The sequence below is a fragment of the Saccopteryx bilineata genome, chromosome 4, assembly GCF_036850765.1.
Source record: "Saccopteryx bilineata isolate mSacBil1 chromosome 4, mSacBil1_pri_phased_curated, whole genome shotgun sequence".
NCBI classification, from domain to species: Eukaryota; Metazoa; Chordata; class Mammalia; order Chiroptera; family Emballonuridae; genus Saccopteryx; species Saccopteryx bilineata.
In genome coordinates, this window is record NC_089493.1 from 134,546,822 (window position 1) to 134,567,899 (window position 21,078).

Below are 21,078 nucleotides of genomic sequence, written 5' to 3' on the forward strand. Positions count from 1 at the left end.
TTCCACTCCTAGGTATATACCCAAAAGAACTGAAAACAAAATACTTGAACACTTGTTCATGAATGTTCGTAGCAGCATTATTCACAATAGCTAAAAGGGGAAAACACCACCAATGTCCATCAACTGATCAATGGATAAATGTAATATTATTTGCCATAAAAAGCAATGAAGTATTAATACATGCTACCATATGAATGAACCTAGAACCCATTAAGTGAAAGAAGATAGACAAAAAAGAAGCTAACACATACAGAAACGGGGAAAGTAGATTTACAGTTTTAAGTACATGAAACAGTTTGTTCTTTAAGTATTACTATCATTTTCCATACAAACAACTGTAAACCTACTTTTGCCCATCCCTGTATTGTATGGTTCCATTTATATGAAATATCGAGAACAGGTAAATCTATGGAGATAAAAGTAGATTTGGTGGTTGCCATGGGGAAGAGGTAAGAGAAATAATAAGTGCATGCTTAATGGGTATGAGGTTTTCTTTTGGGGTGTTGAAAAATGTTTTGTCACTAGGTGGTCATGGCACAACATTGTGAATATTCTCAATGACACTGAATTGTCTATTTTTTTATTGACTTTAGAGAGAGAAGAATGGTGAGACAGAGAGACAGAAACATCAATTTGGTCCTGTATGTGCCCTGACCAGGAGTTGAACCAGCGACCTTTTGTATACCAGGACAACACTCTAACCAACCAAGCTATCTGACCAAGGCTGTTATTCATTTTATAAGCGGTATAAGAATTTTACCTCAACTTTTTAAAAAAATTAATTAGAAGAAATGCTATGTTATCAGAACTAAATCATCTGGTTTCATTTAAAAAAAAAAAAAAAAGAGTGCTAGTGAGCATCCAAGACTAAGTGAAGGCTACAAACTAGAGTAGAGAACACAGCCACGTGCCTGAAAAGTGTGGGTACAATACAACTCTTTTCTCTAAGCAAGACAGCCTAATTAACAAGTCCTGGCCAGGTAGCTAAATTGGTTGGAATGTTATTCCAAAACAGAAAGGATAAGGGTTCCGATCCCTTGTCAGGGCACATAAAAAAAATCAACCAGCAAATGCATGAATGGGTGGAACAACAAATTGATGTTTCTCTCTCTCAAATCAAATTAAAATTTTTTATTAAGTATAATAAATATATATTGGACTCTTATAATCATGTAACGTTCTACTCACAATTTCTGAAACACATACTGGTACACCCCTATACCCCATCCCCACTACCACCAACACATACAAAACTGTTACTGAATAAAAATGGAAATCATCACTTTCAAAAAGTGGGGAAAGGTGACTACAAATCTGGTTACTAGGCACAATAATCTAATTCTAGCAGATTGGAAGCAATTTAAATTCCACCTCAATTTTTTAAGGCCACCTTTCTCCAAACAAACCATCAGTCTTGCCTAAATTCTACCAATATAGTTCACATCTAAAGAATATCTCATTTTCACTACACCACCCAACCAACCCAACCTGACAACAGTAACATTCAGACAACAGTAAAAATAACATTTCTGAGGACAGTCCTGAAACAGCAATAACTCATAATTCTTGTAGCATTGTACAAAAAGAGATGTTGTCTTCAAGTGATCCTCAACTTCCCAAAACACCAATTTCTGAACCAGTGATTAAATCAAACTCAACATAATTCTGTATTAAAGCACTTTGCCCTGATTTTATGAAAACTGGTAATTATATGTATAATTCATGCACATGTAAAGAATTACCAACTTCCTGCAGTCGTCAATTAATCAAAACAAAAACATTAGTCTACATTAGAATAACCAAATCCAACCTTTACATAAACAGCATGATTCTGAATGGCCTGATTTTTACCTATAGAACTGAAATTATCATATAACCATGATGATTTCAACAATTAGCTAATTAAGGCTAATAGAAGTGGAGAAAAATCACAGTTTAGTTTAATGTCAAAATATTAATATAGTTACCTATTCATAGTTCCAGATACATCAACATCATTCATAAAACACTCGATGCTCAAAGGGAGATCTGAAGCATTTGCACTCATCAATTTCTTAAGTTTCTCACACTCTTGAGATAGTCGTAATAATGCACGGATTTTGGACTTTATGTCTAGCTTATATTTCTTTCCAAATTCTTCACAGAAGTGATTTACTAACACCTCATCAAATTTTCTGCCTCCCAGTGTTGTGTCAAATGCAGTGGCCAGAACCTTAGAAAAGAGATAATTAATTCAAAAATAAAGCAATTTAAGATTTTATCATAAATATATTTAATGAGTAAAATGTAATAAGGAGTGCACAAGACATTAAGCTTCAAACAGGGCAAAGTGCATGTGTCATTTAATCATTGTTAAAACCACTGTGAAGAGACACTGTAAACCCCAATTTACAGATGATGCTACAAACCTACACAGATCAACTGATCTCTGCAGGTCACAAACCTATTAAGTGCAGAAATAGAATTCAAAACCCTGGATCATCAATTTCAAAACCCACGCCTTCTCCTCTACACATATCTGATTCCAAACAGCAATTACATATCCAAGGCCAAATATACTAACTAATATGTCATGTACACAGTTCTAGTGTTATTGCTATCACAAAACTGTGAATAATACCAAAGGCCTATCTCTGTACAGCTTACTACCAGGACAAATGCTAAGCCTTAACTCCCAGCAATCTGTTTCTGTTTAACACAGAAGTCTTATCCATTTGGGTTACTCATTTTCCAAATCTATAACAGATTAGAAGCAATCTAGAGCTAATCAGATTCAGTTAATACAAGATAGGTTAAATAAGCAATGACATCCTTATGAAGGATTAACACCAATAAAAACAATCTCTTTGAAGTATGTTAAATGTCATGGGGAGATTTCTAAATCTGTTAACTAAAGAAAAACATGACACAGAACTGAAATACGGTGTGTTTCCAATTTTGTTTTCTTAAAAGAGAAGAATGAAACACACCAAACTGTTGAAGATTTTGAGTATGTTTTTCTTTCCACATGGGATCTTTAATAACTAGTATTTTTAAAATTAAACTTTAATTGGAAAACTGACAACCCTTTAACACAAAGCAAAGGCTATCTATGACCACTACCTTCTATTTAAAACAGGGGTCTCAAACTCACGGCCCGCGGGCTGCATGCGGCCCGCCGAACAATTTTGTGCGGCCCGCAGACTAATCCACGGGCTTACTTAATTTTATCCAAAATATTTTGAACTTCGTGGATTAGTCTGTGGGCCGCACAAAATTGTTCGGCGGGCCGCGAGTTTGAGACCCCTGATTTAAAAGGTTTAAAGTACAGAATTTTAGAAATAATCCTATTAGTAATCCAAGTAAAGTTTAAACACTCAAAATTACAATTGATTCAGTGTTCATAGTTAAAATCACAAACTTCTCATTTTCCAACCACCCCAAAGATTTGTTTTCTATTTTTTTTAAACCCTAAAAATAATATAAACCAGAACCAAGGTGAGTTTTCAGAGTAACAGAACTGTACAAAAAAGAAAAAATGCCTTCCAAACCTAACAACAAACTACTTGTTTGGGATAAATAGTCCCCTCCCCAACAATCCCCAAATTGAGGCAAGAAAACCAATTTAGATCTTGGAACCAAGAACAGATACACAACCCAAATAAACACTCAAAAATTAAGTGGTTCTTAAGCAAATTCCAGATAAAAATCACCAAGCTACAATTTTTATATCCTATTGTGGAACTAACATATAGTATATAAACCAACAAATTCAACTGTGACTGTGATGAACCTTGGCCCCTCCCCATCTTTAACACTGCTAGACTTCTCTGCATACAAGACTGCTTTCTCCAGAGGTCTAAGATTCCCATAAACCTAGAATACCACTCCTAGCCTGGTTTCTTTGAGCCATCAAGGTCTAGTTCCTCTATCCTTAGTCCAGAAGGCTCAAAACCGTAAGAGCAAGAAAGAGAATACCTTTATAATAATCTCGATCCTCAGTGTAAAACATCAAGGAACTACATGTTAAATAATCCTTGCCTGACCAGGCAGTGGCACAGTGGATAGAGCATCAGACTGGGACGCAGAGGACCCAGGTTTGAAACCCAAGGTAACTGGCCTGAGTGTGGGCTCATCAGCTTGAGCATGGGCTCATCAACTTTAGCGCGGGATTATAGACAAGACCTCATAATCGCTGGCTTGAGCAAGGGTCACTCGCTTTGCTGTAGCACCCCCCCCATCAAGGGACATATGAGAAAGCAATCAAGAAACAACTAAGGAGATGCAACGAAGAACTGATGCTCATCTCTCTCCCATCCTGTCTATCTGTCCCTATCTGTCCCCCCAAAAAAACAACAATCCTAATAAGCCTGCAGGTAAGCATTATTTTCTCCATTTAAGAGATAAAAAAAATAAGGGCCTGGCCAATTAGCTCCGTCAGAGTGTCATCCCAAAACACCAAGGTTGCAGGTTCAATCCCCAGTTAGGGCAGATATGGGTAGCAGAAAATGAATGCACAACTAAGTGGAACAACAATTGAATGCTTCTTTCTGTCTCTCTAAAATCAATCAATTTAATAAAGAAAGAAAGAAAGCTAAGCAATCTTAAAAGCTTTTTCCTCACACCATGCCAAACTCTTAATAAATAATTTTGGGCTTAAAACTTCTACCCCACCCCTATGTACCTAGTTTCTAGTTCAGATGGCTCACAGAAAGTTTCCGTTAGTGAAATAAAATCCTTTAAACATTTATTTAAATTGTCTCTCACAAGTTCCTAATTACCACACACTTATAATAATCTTTCAGAAAAAAATATACTTACTTTAAGTTTTCCTCTATTAAATGCACATACAGAAACTTGATAAGAAGAATGCCCCATGTCTACAAAAACTACATTTCTTGGTTTTTCTTCTAAGGCAGGAAGATCTTGCTTGTAGATTCCATATGCAAGAGCAACTATATAAGAAAAAAATTCAACATAGTATTATCTAAGAGTAAACTTATTTAAATAGAAAAAAACAGACTCTGTATATAGTGAATGAAGCTGCAGCATATGCTATGTTTTAGAAAGAATCAAATTCTTTACAAGTTTTGCATAATTTATTCATGAAGAACATTTACTTTAGAGAGTTAAATGCTGACATTCACTTAGGGTTCCTTAATGTTTCCAAATCCAATTTCCAATTCCAGTGACCTTGGCAATTGTTCCCAAACCACTTCCCCCACTTCCCCAAACATATTTTCCAGGATCTGCTTCACATCTCAACACTCCCACAAACCCTGTCCCTGAAATGCTGCTTTACACCCACTCCTCGGACTCCACCAGTCCACACTTCATAGGAAAGACTACCCTGAAATTAAAGCGCTGCTCCAACCACACAATAAATGTACTCCTTTCCAAACAACCACGTAATTGAATGCCAAAGTAAGTGCTACAAAGATACAGAAAAAGTACTAGTCAGAGGAACTCTTCATTTATGTCAGTGACCAAAACCACTGACACAGAGGTGTAAGTGCTGTTAGCAAAATAAAGAACACAAAACCTTAGGGTTTTAAGACTCTACAACCTTCAAGATGAAGCAAGTCAAAAATTTGAGTTAATAGTCTCTCTTACCTGCAGTAGTTTCATTCATTAATCTCAGGCAATTGAGACCAGCAATCTGTGTTGCATCCATCACTGATCGTCTTTCTGCATCAGTATAGAAACAAGGAACCTAAAAAAAAAAAAAATTTTTGAAAGTTTACTGTATTATGAACAGATTCCTCACCTAACACACTGTTGACCACTCACAAGTTAACTTGTGTTTGCACTTGCATTAGCTATTTTAATTTTTGAAATTCAGGGTGATACAGGATTATTGTATTTGTAAGGGTCGAAGTTCACAATACAGCATACCATTCTCTAATTCTATATTCTCATGCGGACTCCTTTTCTTCCCCCTCCTCCAGGTGTGAGATCGAAGGTACGGTAAACAAAAACAATCACAGTGTCAAGCAGTCTAAACTTGGACTATCTTCTAACACCTTGTGGTTTGAACACACATATCAAGGGTATTGTAAAATCTTTCTTCGTCGTGTTCAATCCTGTTCAGTTTATTATTAAAAAAGTGACTTCTTGATATTTAGGTTTTTACCACAATTATAGTATTACAAAAGTTTCAACCATGATGGATTGTGAAGGTGAAGAACTTTTCAATGAATTATATGCAGACACTATCTGACTGTCCAAGTGATTTTGAAATATACTGTAGTGATGTAGAAATTGATAGTTTATGGGAAGACAGTAATGAGTCAGGTATGAGACCACCAAAATGACGAAAAGGAAATGTAATAAGATCTGACAGTGAAAGTGATTCTGAAGAAGGGTGGATTGAAAATGATATTACACCAACTTTGGAGGATTATTCAAATATTTCGGTGTAAATGTCAACCTTAGTGATCCACGGAGCATCAGGTTTGTGGTCACTGGTATAAAAAAACATCCAACTAGAATGTGTAAAGCGTGTTCAAAAGGAAAGCCCAGCGATACCAGATATATTTGCAAAACATGTTGTATACCATTACACATAGGTGACTGCTATATAGTATACCACACCAAAAAAAGTTACTAAAATATATAATATGTATAAAATATAATATGTAGCAAATATGTACAAAGTTTCAAATTCATTATGTATAAAGTATACTGAAGTTTAGATTGTTTCACTTTCATACTCAATTACAAAAAAACAGGTGACATAACTTCTGCATAAAATTGCCAGTCAACAACCTGACCAGGCGGTGGCGCAGTGGATAGAGCATCGGACTGGGATGCAGAGGACCCGGGTTCGAGACCCTAAGGTCGCCAGCTTGAGTGCGGGCTCATCTCGTTTGAGGAAAAGCCCACCAGCTTGAACCCAAGGTCGCTGGCTCCAGCAAGGGGTTACTCGGTCTGCTGAAGGCCCGCGGTCAAGGCACATATGAGAAAGCAATCAATGAACAACTAAGGTGTTGCAACGCGCAATGAAAAACTAATGATTGATTCTTCTCATCTCTCTCTGTCCCTGTCTATCCCTCTCTCTGACTCACTCTGTCTCTGTAAAAAATAAATAAATAAATAAATAAATAAATAAAAAGATTGCCAGTCAACAATGTGTTAAGATATACCCGCCAAAAAACCAGTAAAATCCAGAAACACCCTCAAGCACCTAGAGCAATTTATTCTGCATACGATGAAGGAACTTAACAAACCAATATGGAAAAGTTAGATTATTCAGTTAGTATTTGTCCAGATGGATATTTATTTATCCTGAATATCCATTTAGACAAATGGGTAGCCAGCCATACAGAAAATAATAAAGTTGCATTGCTAATGCACATTTTATACCAAAATACTGGTCAAATCAAGGACTTGAATGTTAAAAAAAAAATCAAGAGTACCAGACTAAAATTTTAACAACAGTGTAGGAAAGGGTTTTCTTTTTCTTTTTTTTTTTTTCTGTGACAGAGAGAGAGAGAGAGAGTCAGAAAAAGGTACAGAGACAGGAAGGGAAAGAGACGAGAAAAATCAATTCCTCTTTGCGGCATCCTAGATTTTCATTGATTGCTTTCTCATATGTGCCTTGACCGTGGGGCTACAGCAGACTGAGTAACCCCTTGCTCCAGCCAGCGACCTTGAACTCAAGCTGGCGAGCCTTGCTCAAACCAGATGAGCCCGAGCTCAAGCTGGCGACCTCGGGGTCTTGAACCTGGGTCCTCCACATCCCAGCCCAACGCTCTGTCCACTGCGCCACCACCTGATCAGGGAAGGGGTTTTCTAAATATAACAGAAAACCCAGAAGAAAAAGGTATTTTTTGTCGCGTAAAAAATTCTAATGACCAAAATGGGGAAAATATTTGCAACTCACATCATAAAAGTGCAAAGAGCTAATCTAATAAATTAAGACCTACAAATAAAAAAGAAAATTGCCCTACCAGGTATTCAATTGGTTAGAGCACCATCCAGGTACATCAAAGTTGTGGGTTTGATCCCCGAATAGGGCACATACAAGAATCAACCAATGAATGCACGGATAAGTGGAACAACAGGTCAATGTTTCTCTCTTTCTTTCTCTCTCTCTCTCTCTCTCTCTCTCTCTCAAATCAATTTTTTTTTAAATGGAAAACATAAACTCAAAATGAAAAAACAGGAACATTTCACAAAAATGGAAATTAAAAATAGCTCTTAAATTTTAAAGTGTTCAACTTCATTTCACCTAAAGAGGAAAATATTTTAATGATACCATTACTCTTCTATCAGAATTAGCTACGGCAGCCCTGCCCAGTTGGCTCAGTGGTAAAGCGTCAACCTGGCGTGTGAATGTCCTGGGTTCAATTCCCGGTCAGGTCACTCAGGAGAAACACCCATCTGCTTCTCCTCCTCCCTCTCTCACTTCTCTCTCTCTCTCTCTCTCCTCCTCCTGCAGCGATGGCTCGATTGGAGCGAGTTGGCCCCTGGCATTGAGGATGGCTCCATGGCTTCCACCTCAGGCACTAAAAAAACCTCAGTTGCTGAGCAACAAAGCCCGCCCCAAATGAGCAGAGCATCACCTAGCAGTAGGCTTGCTGGGTGGATCCCAATCAGGGTGCATGCAGGAGTCTGTCTCTCTGCCTCCTCTCCTCTCACTGGATTAAAAAAAAAGAATTAGCTAAGGCACCAGTAAGGTGTGCTGGTGAGGCTGAGGTCAAATAAACCCTCTTAGTACATTGCAGGTAGAAGTGTAAATTAGTACAAATTCTTTGAAGAGCAATTAAACAAATTTAAAAATTAAATTTTTTGAAGGGCAATTAAACAAATACAGTAGTCCCCCTTATCTGTAGCGGGGTATGTTCCAAGAACCCCCATGGATGCCTAAAATTGAGGATAGTATTGAACCTTAGATATAATGTTTTCTTCCTATATATACCTGTGACAAAGTTTATAAATTAGGCACAGTAAAAGATTAATACCTAATAATAAAATAGAACAATTACATAAAACACTGCAATAAAAGTTGAGTGTGGCCTCATCTCAAAATATCATACCTTGTGGATATGCTGGACAAGGGGATGGTTCAGACTGGCAGTCAGAGCAGGACTCAGAACAGCATGCAACTTATAATTTATAAATTGCTTATTTCTGGAATTTTCCATTTAATATATTTGGATTCAGTTACTGCATGTAACTGAAACCACGGAAAGCAAAACGACGAATAAAAAGGGGACTACTGTACACATAACCTTTGTCCCAGCAACTGCACTTCTAAGAATTTAGCCTATAAATCCTACAAATATATCATATAAGAACAAAATGATAGTTGTTCAAGTTTGCTCAGTGCAGCATTCTTTACAATAAAAAACAAAAACCTGAATGTCCAGCAAAAGGACTTGGTTAAGTAAGTACCCCGTAAACTGGAGTACCCTGCAGCCACTAAAAGGACTGATGCACTTCCTGACTGCTACGGAACAAATACAAGATAAATTGTCCAAAACTTGTCAAACAAAAAGTGAAAGTAAAAAAGGACCTAGCTATATTTGCTTCAGTACATAAAAACCTCTGGAAAGGTCTGCAAAGTGGTAAAACTGGTACCCTTGGGAAAGAAAACTACGAACTCGATAGCGAGGGTGCTGAAGCTTCCCATACGCCCTCCTTTCTACACATTTGATTTTTGAACACTGAGCTATTATATTACCTCCCTAAAAATATCAAGTTTATATTTTAATAATCTATAAAACAAAACACACCCAGGCTCTATTTACACAGTGATCAGAAACACCACTAGTACCCAAGAGCTAAAGTAGTTACTTTGTAGAAGAGAGTTCACATAAAGTCCAGAGACTGCTAATCCTTAGAAAGGTCTAATGACAAGGCTGGCCCTTTCCTAGCATCCAGGAACGTGAATGATAAACAGTTCCCTAAGTTGAAACAAAAATTTCCCTAAACGTTAAGTCACTGTGCCTAAACTATTTCTATAACAGGTTATGCAGAATACTTACTTTCCTTTTGGAAGTCTGTAATTTTGGTACATACTGACACAGGGTACCTACATGACTGACCCCCAATAGAAACCCTGGACACCTTAAGCTACAGTAAGACCTTCCCTGATATATGGTATTTTCACACATGTTGTCACAATTTATTGCTGAAAGAATTAAGTGCAGCCGGTAGGACTCCATGAAAAGGGGACTCCCAACAGTGCCCATGTACCTTTCCTTTTGTTGATTTTGCTGTAATAACCCTTAATTGTAACTACAGCTAAATGGGGAGTCTTGTGAATTCTCCTAGCACAGTAGTCGGCAAACCACGGCTCGCGAGCCACATGCGGCTCTTTGGCCCCTTGAGTTTTTAGCAAAGGCCAGCTTAGGAGTACCTTAATTAAGTAAATAACAATGTACCTACCTATACAGTTTAAGTTTAAAAAATTTGGCTCTCAAAAGAAATTTCAATCGTTGTACTGTTGATATTTGGCTCTACTGACTAATGAGTTTGCCAACCACTATCTTAGCAAATTACTGAAACTCAATGTAGTCTTGAGGACCCACGCAAAAACAACTTAACACATCACCTTTAAACTTGTTCAAAATGCTGAAAAAGCCACTCAGGCATTCCATCATTTTACATAAATTTTACTTGTACACTGAGCATAATTCAGGACCAATGTTAAAGGGACTAGATGGGGAAATGAGGAAAAAACTGGTGGACTCAATAAAGAGTTCAGGAAAGGCAGAAAGCATCTAAGAAAATGCAGAATCTGTATGGAATCTTTAAGAGAAGTAGCATTTCTATTCTTTGTGCCCCCAGAATGTGTTCCAAAAACCATAATCCAATCCCTCCCAACAAATGTCAGTTATGCTTTACTAGCAGCCGAGAACTAAGGACTCCTCCAAACAGACTGGGGTAAAAAAGCCACCTAACAGTACTTGCTTTGTCAATCAATGCACCAATAAGAGAACACAAATAAAATATAAGATAACAGATATAGAATAAGGAAATTTAGTGAAAAAGCCAATACAGCTGCCCAAATTCCAACAATTGCTAAGGACTCCATCATACTACAAGCACAAAGCTACAAACAGCCAGACTAACACCTAAACAGGGATATTGGAAAGATATTGCTCCTTGCCTTTAGTGCTAGATACAGTGACAGCAAAGATTCAGAGATAGAAATGAAGAAAAAGAACATTTCTCATTGAGAATATTCAACTAATTTAACAAATGAGTGGCTACCAAACACTATGCTCAGTGCTAGAAGAAATCCAGGAAGAAGTGGGCTTTGAGATAAGTCTTTATTTTATTAGGCAGAGTAACAGATGAGGCCTGAGCAATAACTAGGGGCCAGAAAAGAAACTTAAAGAAAATGAAGACTAGTTTGATAATTTTTTTTTTAATTGAGAGGCAGAAGGCAGAGACAGACTACTCCTGCATACACCCTAACCGGGATCCACCCGGCAAGCCCCCGAACAGGTGACATTCTGCCCATCTGGGGCCGCTGCTCTGTTGCTCTGCAACCAAGCTATTTCAGCTCAGTTGAGGCCAAGGCCATGGAGCCATCATCAGCACCCAGGGCGAACTTTGCTCAAACTATTCGAGCATGGCTGCAGGAGGGAAAAAGAGAGAGAGAGGAGGAGGGGTGGAGAAGCAGACAGTCACTTCTCCTGTGTGCACTGACCAGGAATGAAACTCTGAACTTCCACACACTAGGCTTCCGCTCTACTGCTGAGCCAACTGGCCATGGCCTAATAAATTCTTAAAATCATACAACCTAAGGCAAAAATGTTATTTGCAGCTAAAATACAAATGCTTCTTCATGCAAGTTCCCACTAATGAATAGGACTCAAACTCACCGAGACAACACAGTCCACAGCAGGCTTTTTAAGAACACTTTCTGCTGTCTCCTTCAGTTTAGACAAAAGCATGGCAGTCACCTGTTCTGTGGTAAAATTTCGTTCTTCCTCCATATATGTCACCTGCAATAAAATAACAAAAGGATCTAGATTTACTACATTTTTTCATGCCCTAAGGCTTAAAATGAGCAATGTCTCACATCATCAATGGAACATTATCTTAAAGGGTAACTGAAGAAAAGTTACCATAGTTTTGGAAGAAAAACTGAAGGTGATAATAAAGTCAGCATAGTAAAAGTAAAACTCAGTGTGTCAGATGGTAAACTGGTTTTTCTGGTACACCCCTTTACAGAGGGCAGTGGGGCTCATGGTGAGCTATAACAGTTTGCTTCTGCACAGGTAAATTGTCTCAGGTTGTTTGTTTTTTTTCATTTTTCCGAAGCTGGAAACGGGGAGGCAGTCAGACAGACTCCCGCATGCTCCCGACCGGGATCCACCCGGCATGCCCACCAGGGGGCGATGTTCTGCCCCTCTGGGGCGTTGCTCTGTTGTATCCAGAGCCATTCTAGCGCCTGAGGCAGAGGCCACAGAGCCATCCCCAGCGCCCGGGCCATCTTTGCTCCAATGGAGCCTCGGCTGCGGGAGGGGAAGAGAGAGACAGAGGAAAGAGAGGGGGAGGGGTGGAGAAGCAGATGGGCGCTTCTCCTGTGTGCCCTGGCCGGGAATCGAACCCGGGACTCCTGCACGCCAGGCCGACGGTCTACCACTGAGCCAACTGGCAAGGGCCTGTCTCAGGTTTTGTTGGCTGTCACACTGTTTACACAGTGGGCCTCATCTCCAAGTAGCATGTCCATGTTATAAAGCTAAAAGTGACCTTCAGCCTGACTGGGCAGTAGTGCAGTGGATGGAGCGACGGACTGGGATGCAGAGGATCCAGGTTCGAGATCCCAAGGTCGCTGGCTTGAGCGTGGGCTCATCTGGTTTGAGCAAGGCTCATCAGCTTGGACCCAAGGTTGCTGCCTTGAGCAAGGGGTTACTCAGTCTGCTGTAGCCCCACGGTCAAGGCACATAGGAGAAAGCAATCAACGAACAACTAAGGTGCCACAACGAAGAATTGATACTTCACATCTCTTTCCCTTCTTGTCTGTCCTTCTCTCTTGACTCTCTCTGTCACAAATTAAAATTCTCTCTACCCTGAGAACACAGTTTTACTCTAATTCATTCACTGCTATAACCCTAGCACCTGACAGACCCAAGAGAATAAATGCTTGGTGAATTAAGGAATGATTAAGGAACAAAGCTTCAAAATGTCCTACACCCTGGATGAAAGTCTGCAACTTTGACAAGAGTTGCAAACTTTAAATGTTGAAAGGTTGCCTAGGATAAGCCCCATCCCATGTATATCCCAACTACAATCCAAACCAGAAAACAGCACTATCTTCTTTTAATCTGCTGCTCCAAAGCAGCTTGAAAGCTACTTGCTCCTCACCTCCTTGCTCCCCATCCCAACCATAAATGTATTCTGGTTTACAGACTAACAGTTTCTCGTTTTACTGCATGATAAAGATGGGAAAATAACCTTCCAGCCTCTTTCTAAGCTACTTCTTCTTCCCTATTTGTCTAGTCTTAGTCAACTCCTCCACCCTTATACTTAGATCCACTTAACTCCCAGGTCTTCTCCCTAGTATCTTTCTTCTTTGGCTCTTGCAATGGTGGACTAAATTTGCCAATATCTGTCCTATTTTTTTCTTAATAAGTATCCCCCACCACCATTTCCTCACCTCCTTCCTTTTTCCTTCTTCTTATTGGTACTCCAGCTTTACCCCTAACTAGGTCGTTCAAATTGTTTTGAGATTATTGCCCCAGATATCCTAAGTAAACCCAAGGATCAATCTTTAGTTACCAGAATTCTTCACCTCTAACTTCAATTGATTCTCGGCTATAATGGCACAATCGACTACCTTTTCTCCCAATTCTCACCACCTCTTGGATTTTAGCCTATTCCTATGATTCTTATTTTTCCAAATGGAATGCCTCAAACACCAATTCTCCTCTCTAAACTTACTTGCCTGGAAAGCTCAACCACCTCTTAGAGTCTCCTTACACTTCTGAGTGCTAAAGAGGCAATGCCATGCCCCCTACTATCCCTCAGCACATTCCTTTTGAAAGATTAGTTCACTGCATGCTTCACAAAGAGACTCTTCTAGATACCCGAGATATCAAAGACTAAACTCCCTTTTCCTAAAAAAAACTCTTTTCCAATCTAATTTATAATGTTAAGAGTATGCCCATAGGCCCTGGCCGGTTGGCTCAGCGATAGAGCGTCGGCCTAGCGTGCAGAGGACCCGGGTTCGATTCCCGGCCAGGGCACATAGGAGAAGCGCCCATTTGCTTCTCCACTCCTCTGCCGCGCTTTCCCTCTCTGTCTCTCTCTTCCCCTCCCGCAGCCGAGGCTCCATTGGAGCAAAGATGGCCCGGGCGCTGGGGATGGCTCTGTGGCCTCTGCCCCAGGCGCTGGAGTGGCTCTGGTCGCAACATGGTGACGCCCAGGATGGGCAGAGCCTCGCCCCTGGTGGGCGTGCCGGGTGGATCCCGGTCGGGCACATGCGGGAGTCTGTCTGACTGTCTCTCCCTATTTCCAACTTCAGAAAAATGAAAAAAAAAAAAAAAGAGTATGCCCATACATTTGGCCAGTAACTTAAAAGTATGGATTTCTTTGGCCCTGGCTGGTTGGCTCAGCAGTCGAGCGTCGGCCTGGCGAGCGGGGGACCCGGGTTCGATTCCCGGCCATGGCACATAGGAGAAGCGCCCATTTGCTTATCCACCCCCCCCCTTCCTCTCTGTCTCTCTCTTCCCCTCCCGCAGCGAGGCTCCATTGGAGCAAAGATGGCCCGGGCGCTGTGGATGGCTCCTTGGCCTCTGCCCCAGGCGCTAGAGTGGCTCTGGTCGCGGCAGAGCGATGCCCCGGAGGAGCAGAGCGTCGCCCTCTGGTGGGCGTGCCGGGTGGATCCCTGTCAGGCGCATGCGGGAGTCTGTTTGACTGTCTCTCCCCGTTTCCAGCTTCAGAAAAATACAAAGGCCCTGGCCGGTTGGCTCAGCGGTAGAGCGTCGGCCTAGCGTGCGGAGGACCCGGGTTCGATTCCCAGCCAGGGCACACAGGAGAAGCGCCCATTTGCTTCTCCACCCCTTCGCCGCGCCTTCCTCTCTGTCTCTCTCTTCCCCTCCTGCAGCCAAGGCTCCATTGGAGCAAAGATGGCCCGGGCGCTGAGGATGGCTCTGTGGCCTCTGCCTCAGGCGCTAGAGTGGCTCTGGTCACGACATAGCGACGCCCAGGATGGGCAGAGCATCGCCCCCTGGTGGGTAGAGCGTGGCCCCATGGTGGGCGTGCCGGGTGGATCCCGGTCGGGCGCATGCGGGAGTCTGTCTGACAGTCTCTCCCTGTTTCCAGCTTCAGAAAAATGCAAAAAATAAAAATAAATAAATAAATAAATAACAAGGAAAAAAAAAAAAAGTATGGATTTCTTTGCCTGCTCTTCGCATTTTCTTGACAACACAAAATCAGAATGATGATGATAACATATACACTGTCTTAATGAAATAAAATGCTGTATTTTAATCACAAGGAACTTGAGAACCTTACCTTTATACCTGTTAATCCAGTGGGCAAATGAACAATATCATATGCAAGGTTAGATTTTTCTGCCTCTACAAATGGATCAGAGAATGCTCGGCCATGAAATCTTTTAAATCCTTGGACTGTGTTCTTTGCATTAGAAATGATCTAAGAGAAAGGATATCAGAGTCAAAGAGTAGAAAGACTGATACAATTTAACTTAGGAAAGAAGAAATTCAACAACATCAGATTAAATTAGCATGTTAACTCTAAAGTTTCCGAGTTTCAGTTTTCTTCAGCACTAAACCTTTCCAAATGATGCCTGCTAGCATGTGAAGTGGGGCTTAAGGGGTGAGGGACGTGAACCGTTCCCTCACAAAGACCACAAACCAGCTTGTCCTGCTTCTCTGCAAAGACAGGTCATTACACTTATGAAAGTATTTTCTTTCTTATACTTCTAGTCAATGTTGACATGAAATGATTTTTACTCTTTAAAAAGTATCCACAGTTTATGATTCAATCTTTCCAGGAGTCAGTTTGGAACTATGTGTCAATTCAGAAATTCTAGTGAAAGAACCATAAAGGAAAATCAATGACACTAGTACACAAAGATAAATGCAAAAAGATATTGACAGAGTATTTTTTATATTACCAAAAGACTAGAAATAGCCTCAGTGTGTATGGATAAATCAAGTGTGGTATATCCATATAGTAGTCAAGATTATTTTAGGAGGTTGGAAGCCAAGTACCTATATAGTATGACCTCACTTTTGAGGGGGTACATATTTATATGCTTAGAAAGAATGCAAAAGGCTATGCATTAAGATACTAACAGTGATTTCTGGGTAGAAGTACAGTAACTTTCTAGTTCCCTAAAGTATTAATCCTTTTTTTTCTCTACAATAAACTATTATACTTTATGAAAAAAATACTGGCAAAGACATTCCAAAATATTCAAGACTGAACTTGTGCCTAAGATTTACACTGCAGGAGTTGAGTGTGCCAGGCCGCAAGGAAAAGCTGCAGAGCTCCTCTGCATCAGGTATGTCAAAAGGCACACACAGCCCTGGCCAGACAGCTCAGTTGGTTGGAGTGTTGCCCTGATGTGCAAAGGTTGTGGGTTCAATCCCGGGTCAGGGCACATACAGGAACAGATTGATGTTTGTCTCTCACTCTCTCTTCCTAAGTCAATAAATAAAAAAATATTTTTAAAGAAAGGCAATCACAGAGGTCTTTTTGTAAAACAATGTCAAGTCCTGCTTCAGTAAGCTGCCAAATAGAAACTCAGTAACACAATAACTATGTCAACTTAGAACTAGGCAGCCAGTTTAGTACAGTAGCTATTCTCAATAATGAAAGCAAATTTAAAAAACAGGAAGAATTCAATGAAACTTTAGAAGACATTTCAAGATAGCTATGTACTTGCTATCTACTGCCTCCTAAAATTATCTTGAGCTTCTGAAAATAAGGTTATAAAACACCTAGTTTAATTAATAATCAACTGACCCTGGCCAGGAAGCTCAGTTGGTTAAAGCAGTGGTCCCCAACCTTTTTTGGGCCACAGACCGGTTTAATGTCAGAAAATATTTTCACGGATCGGCCTTTAGGGTGGGACGGATAAATGTATCACGTGACCAAGACAAGCGTCAAGGGTGAGTCCTAAGACAGATGTAACACAAGGAATCTGGTCATTTTTTAAAAATAAAACATTGTTCAAACTTAAATATAAATAAAACGGAAATAATGTAAGTTATTTATTCTTTCTCTGTGGACTGGTACCAAATGGCCCACAGACCGGTACTGGTCTGCGGCTCAGGGATTGGGGACCACTGGGTTAGAGCATCATTCCAAAACACCAAGGTTGCAGGTTTGATCCCTGGTCATGTCAGGGCACATATAAGAATCAATCAATAGCCCTGACTGAGTGGCCCACTGGATGGAGCATCATCCCAGCACGCCAAGGCACTGGTTTGATCCCTGGTCAGGGCACAGAGGAGAAACAACCAATGAGTGCACAGCTAAATGGAATAACTAAGTATGGAAAGAAGTTGATGCTTCTCTCTTTAAAAAAAAAAAAAAATCAATGAATGCATAAATAAGTGGAACTAATCAATGCTTCTCTCTCTAAAAATCAATAAATTAAAAAAAGTTTTAATTCATAATCAACTGGCCAATCACCATTTTCATAGGCTTATAAATTTTAGGCCCTTCTCAGTCCAGAAAAAGACAGGTGTGTATTCTATATTTTGCTCCAGATTGAACCATAGAATCAAACATGCAACTCCTTAATTTCACAGCAACATCAGACATTCAGGGTAAAAGAACTCTTAGGATTCTGCTCCTCTGGTTACTCAGAAACCAGCTAATAAAAGTCAAATTCCTCATCAGCCCTGGCTTGTTGGCTCAGCGGTAGAACCCGGTGTGTGAAGTCCTGGGTTTGGTTCCCAACCAGGGTACACAGGAGGCGCCCACCTGCTTTTCCACCCTTCTTCTTCTCCCTTCTCTCTCTCTCTCTTCCCCTCCCGCAGCCAAGACTCCACTGGAGCAAAGTTGGCCCAGGCTCTAAGAATGGCTCCATGGCTTCCCCCTCAGGTGCTAGAATGGCTCTGCTTACAACGGAGCATCACCCCAGATGGGCAGAGCATCGCCCCCTGGTGGGCATGCCGGGTGGATCCTGGTCGGGTGCATGCAGGAGTCTGTCTCTCTAGCTCCCTGCTTCTCACTTCAGAAAAATACAAATAAATAAATAAATAAGTCAGATTTCTCATTTACAGAGTAAACTAATGGCAAGTTAATGTACTACTTCTACAAGTATGCTTTCCTTCCTTGAGAACCTTGATTAACAAGATCAAATCTAGAGCAACACTTACCCTCAATATTAGTAAGAAAGGCCAGTGAGATAACTTTAAGGAGCATTTAAAACATCAAGAAACAAGCAAGCCTTGCTTAAACCAGTTCTGGGTAAAATACATCCTTGTAGTTTGCATACAGCAGATTATACTGTCCATGCTCCTCACTTGAGCATGTGCAAACAGATCCTTCAGGTCCATCTCTCAGCTCTGTGAACGCCTAGGGCCCAACAGAGCAGACACAAAATGGGCACTCGAATGGTTGCTGAATGGAAGTGTGGACAAACCATAAAAATAAGTTGCTTTAAGGAAAAAAACAAAACTATACCTACCTGGCTTTTAGCTGCTGCTCCAATTGAACGATTCTTAGGACCGAAAGAAATGCAAGCCCTAGAAGATAAACAAACATTTCAATGTATAACAATGCAACATCACACCCGAAACCATATCAGGCAAGATTTCTGAGTCTTTGCTAAAATGCCATGTATTTAGAAACACACCGTAAATTTATTATTTTAACCTTTATATTGAGTAAAATTTTCCATGAAATGGGCTACCTCTCAGAATAATAAAAGTCCTATTATTTAAATGTTGAAGTTTTATGGGATGATGACCTGTCTGAACTATTACAGAGAGGTAGACTAGTCAGTCTCCACTATGTTCTAATTCTTCAAGTCTGGTGTTCCAAATCCCAACATAAAATAATGTACCTTCCTGGCCCTGGCCAGATAGTTCAATGGTTAGAGCATCGTCCCAAATTGCAGAGGTTGTCAGTTCAATCCCTCCCTAGTCAGGGCACAAAGGAACAGAACAATGTTCCTCTCTCTCTCTCTCTCTCTCTCTCTCCCCCCCCTTCCTCTCTTACTAAAATCAATATTTTTTTAAATAAATATAAAACAATATACCCTCATATCAATTCATCAATTAAATCTTCCTTGTTTTTAAAAATGTTACAGGCACTAGCCAGATAGCTCAGTTGGTTAGAGCAGTGGCCAGCAAACCATGGCTAGACTGAGGACACTTTTAGCAAACGCCAGTTCAGAAGTACCCTAATTAAGTTAATAACAATGTACCTACCTATATAGTTTAAGTTTAAAAAATTTGGCTCTCAAAAGAAATTTCCATCATTGTACTGTTGATATTTGGCTCTGCTGACTAATGAGTTTGCTGACCACTGGGTTAGAGCATCATCCTGATACGCCAAGGGTGCAAATTCAATCCCCAGTCAGGGCGCATATAAAAATCTACCAATGAGTCTGACCTGTCATGGTGCAATGGACAGAGCCTTGACCTGGAGCGCTGAGGTTGCCAGTTCAAAACCCAGGCCTTTCCCCATCAAGGAACATACAAGAAGCAATCAATGAACAACTGAAGTGTAGCAACTACGATCTCACTCCCTCTTTCTCTAAAATCAATGAATAAAAATTTAAAGAAAAAAATCAACCAATGAATAAGTGGAACAACAAATCAATGTTTCTCTCATTCTCTCTCCCTTTCTCTCTAAACAATGAAAAAAAAAAAAACGTTTTTAAAAGCCAGCTTAGCCTAACCAGGCGGTGGCACAGTGGATAGAGCGTCGGACTGGGATGCAGAGGACCCAGGTTCAAGACCTCGAGCTCGCCAGATTGAGCGTGGGCTCATGTGGCTTGAGCAAAGCTCACCAGCTTGGACCCAAGGTTGCTGGCTCGAGCAAGGGGTTACTCGGTCTGCTGAAGGCCCACGGTCAAGGCACATATGAGAAAGCAATCAATGAACAACTAAGTGCCACAATGAAAAACTGATAATTGATGCTTCTCATCTCTCTGCATTCCTGTCTGTCTGTCTCTATCCCTCTCCGACTCTTGCTCTGTCTCATTCTCACTTCTGAACACATTCTTCCAAATCATCAATTCATATACTGCCTGCTGGTTTGATCTATCTGCTGCTTATTTGAGAAAGCAAAACTGAAACCTGCTTAAAGGTACAACTACTTTAAAATACTGTGCTTAAGCTTAGTCAGTTATACTAGAGTTGATGCTTTTGCTAGCCCCTATGCATCTTATGTTTTCCATTCTGCTTAATCCTTCTGGAACCTTGCCCCATGTTCATTTTACTCTCAATCACCTCCCTTTCTAGTAGCTGCTTTCTCTCAAGCTACAGAATCAAATTCACTCACATCAAATAAAAAAAATTCCAAAAGATAAAGATCCTCCCAGAGTTCATTTTCCTCTCAAGCTAGAAAAAACCCTCTTCCTTCTGCTTTAATTATGACTGCAGAAATTGCTATGAGAACGATCCCATTTAATCCTCATAAGCATCCTATGTTTTCCTCATTTTATAAGAAACTGAGATCAAAAGGGTATTAATAAGTATATTTACCCATGGTCATGTAAAGTGAAAGGAATGGAGTCAGATCATGTCTCCGTACTTCACATCCTAGCTCTGACCTTCTCTAGCCTCCCAGTAACCCTAGCTCTTTCAATTTAGCAAAGAAATAAGGCTCTGGAGCCATACTGCGTTGGTCCAAGTCTGACTATATTAGATGACCTATTAACTGAGTAGAATTTACTCCAATTTACTAGCCCTATGCAAAGTGGAAGAATATTGGGCCTCTCTGTGCCTCCATAGAACCCCTGTGAACCAATCAAACCAATCTCCCAAGCGCAGTTACAGGCAGCTGTGCTCTGTATAAATATGGTTTAGCATCAGGGGTAGTCAACTTTTTTATACCTACCGCCCACATTTGTATCTCTGTTAGTAGTAATATGTTCTAACCGCCCACCGGTTCCACAGTATGGTGATTTATAAAGTAGGGAAG

General features: G+C 40.4%; 1 protein-coding gene across 1 annotated transcript in view; it reads right to left on the reverse strand.

Annotated features, from left to right (window-relative positions):
• The window catches only part of HSPA4 (heat shock protein family A (Hsp70) member 4), a 57,254-nt gene that overhangs the window by 16,051 nt on the left and 20,125 nt on the right, over positions 1-21,078 (reverse strand). The window contains exons 2-7 of the mRNA XM_066278324.1: positions 18,614-18,671; positions 15,460-15,600; positions 11,820-11,942; positions 5,593-5,692; positions 4,801-4,934; positions 1,968-2,212 (exon numbers count right to left, since the gene is read on the reverse strand). Of these exons, the coding sequence (XP_066134421.1) occupies positions 1,968-2,212; positions 4,801-4,934; positions 5,593-5,692; positions 11,820-11,942; positions 15,460-15,600; positions 18,614-18,671 (801 nt within the window). The remainder of the gene's footprint in view (positions 1-1,967; positions 2,213-4,800; positions 4,935-5,592; positions 5,693-11,819; positions 11,943-15,459; positions 15,601-18,613; positions 18,672-21,078) is intronic.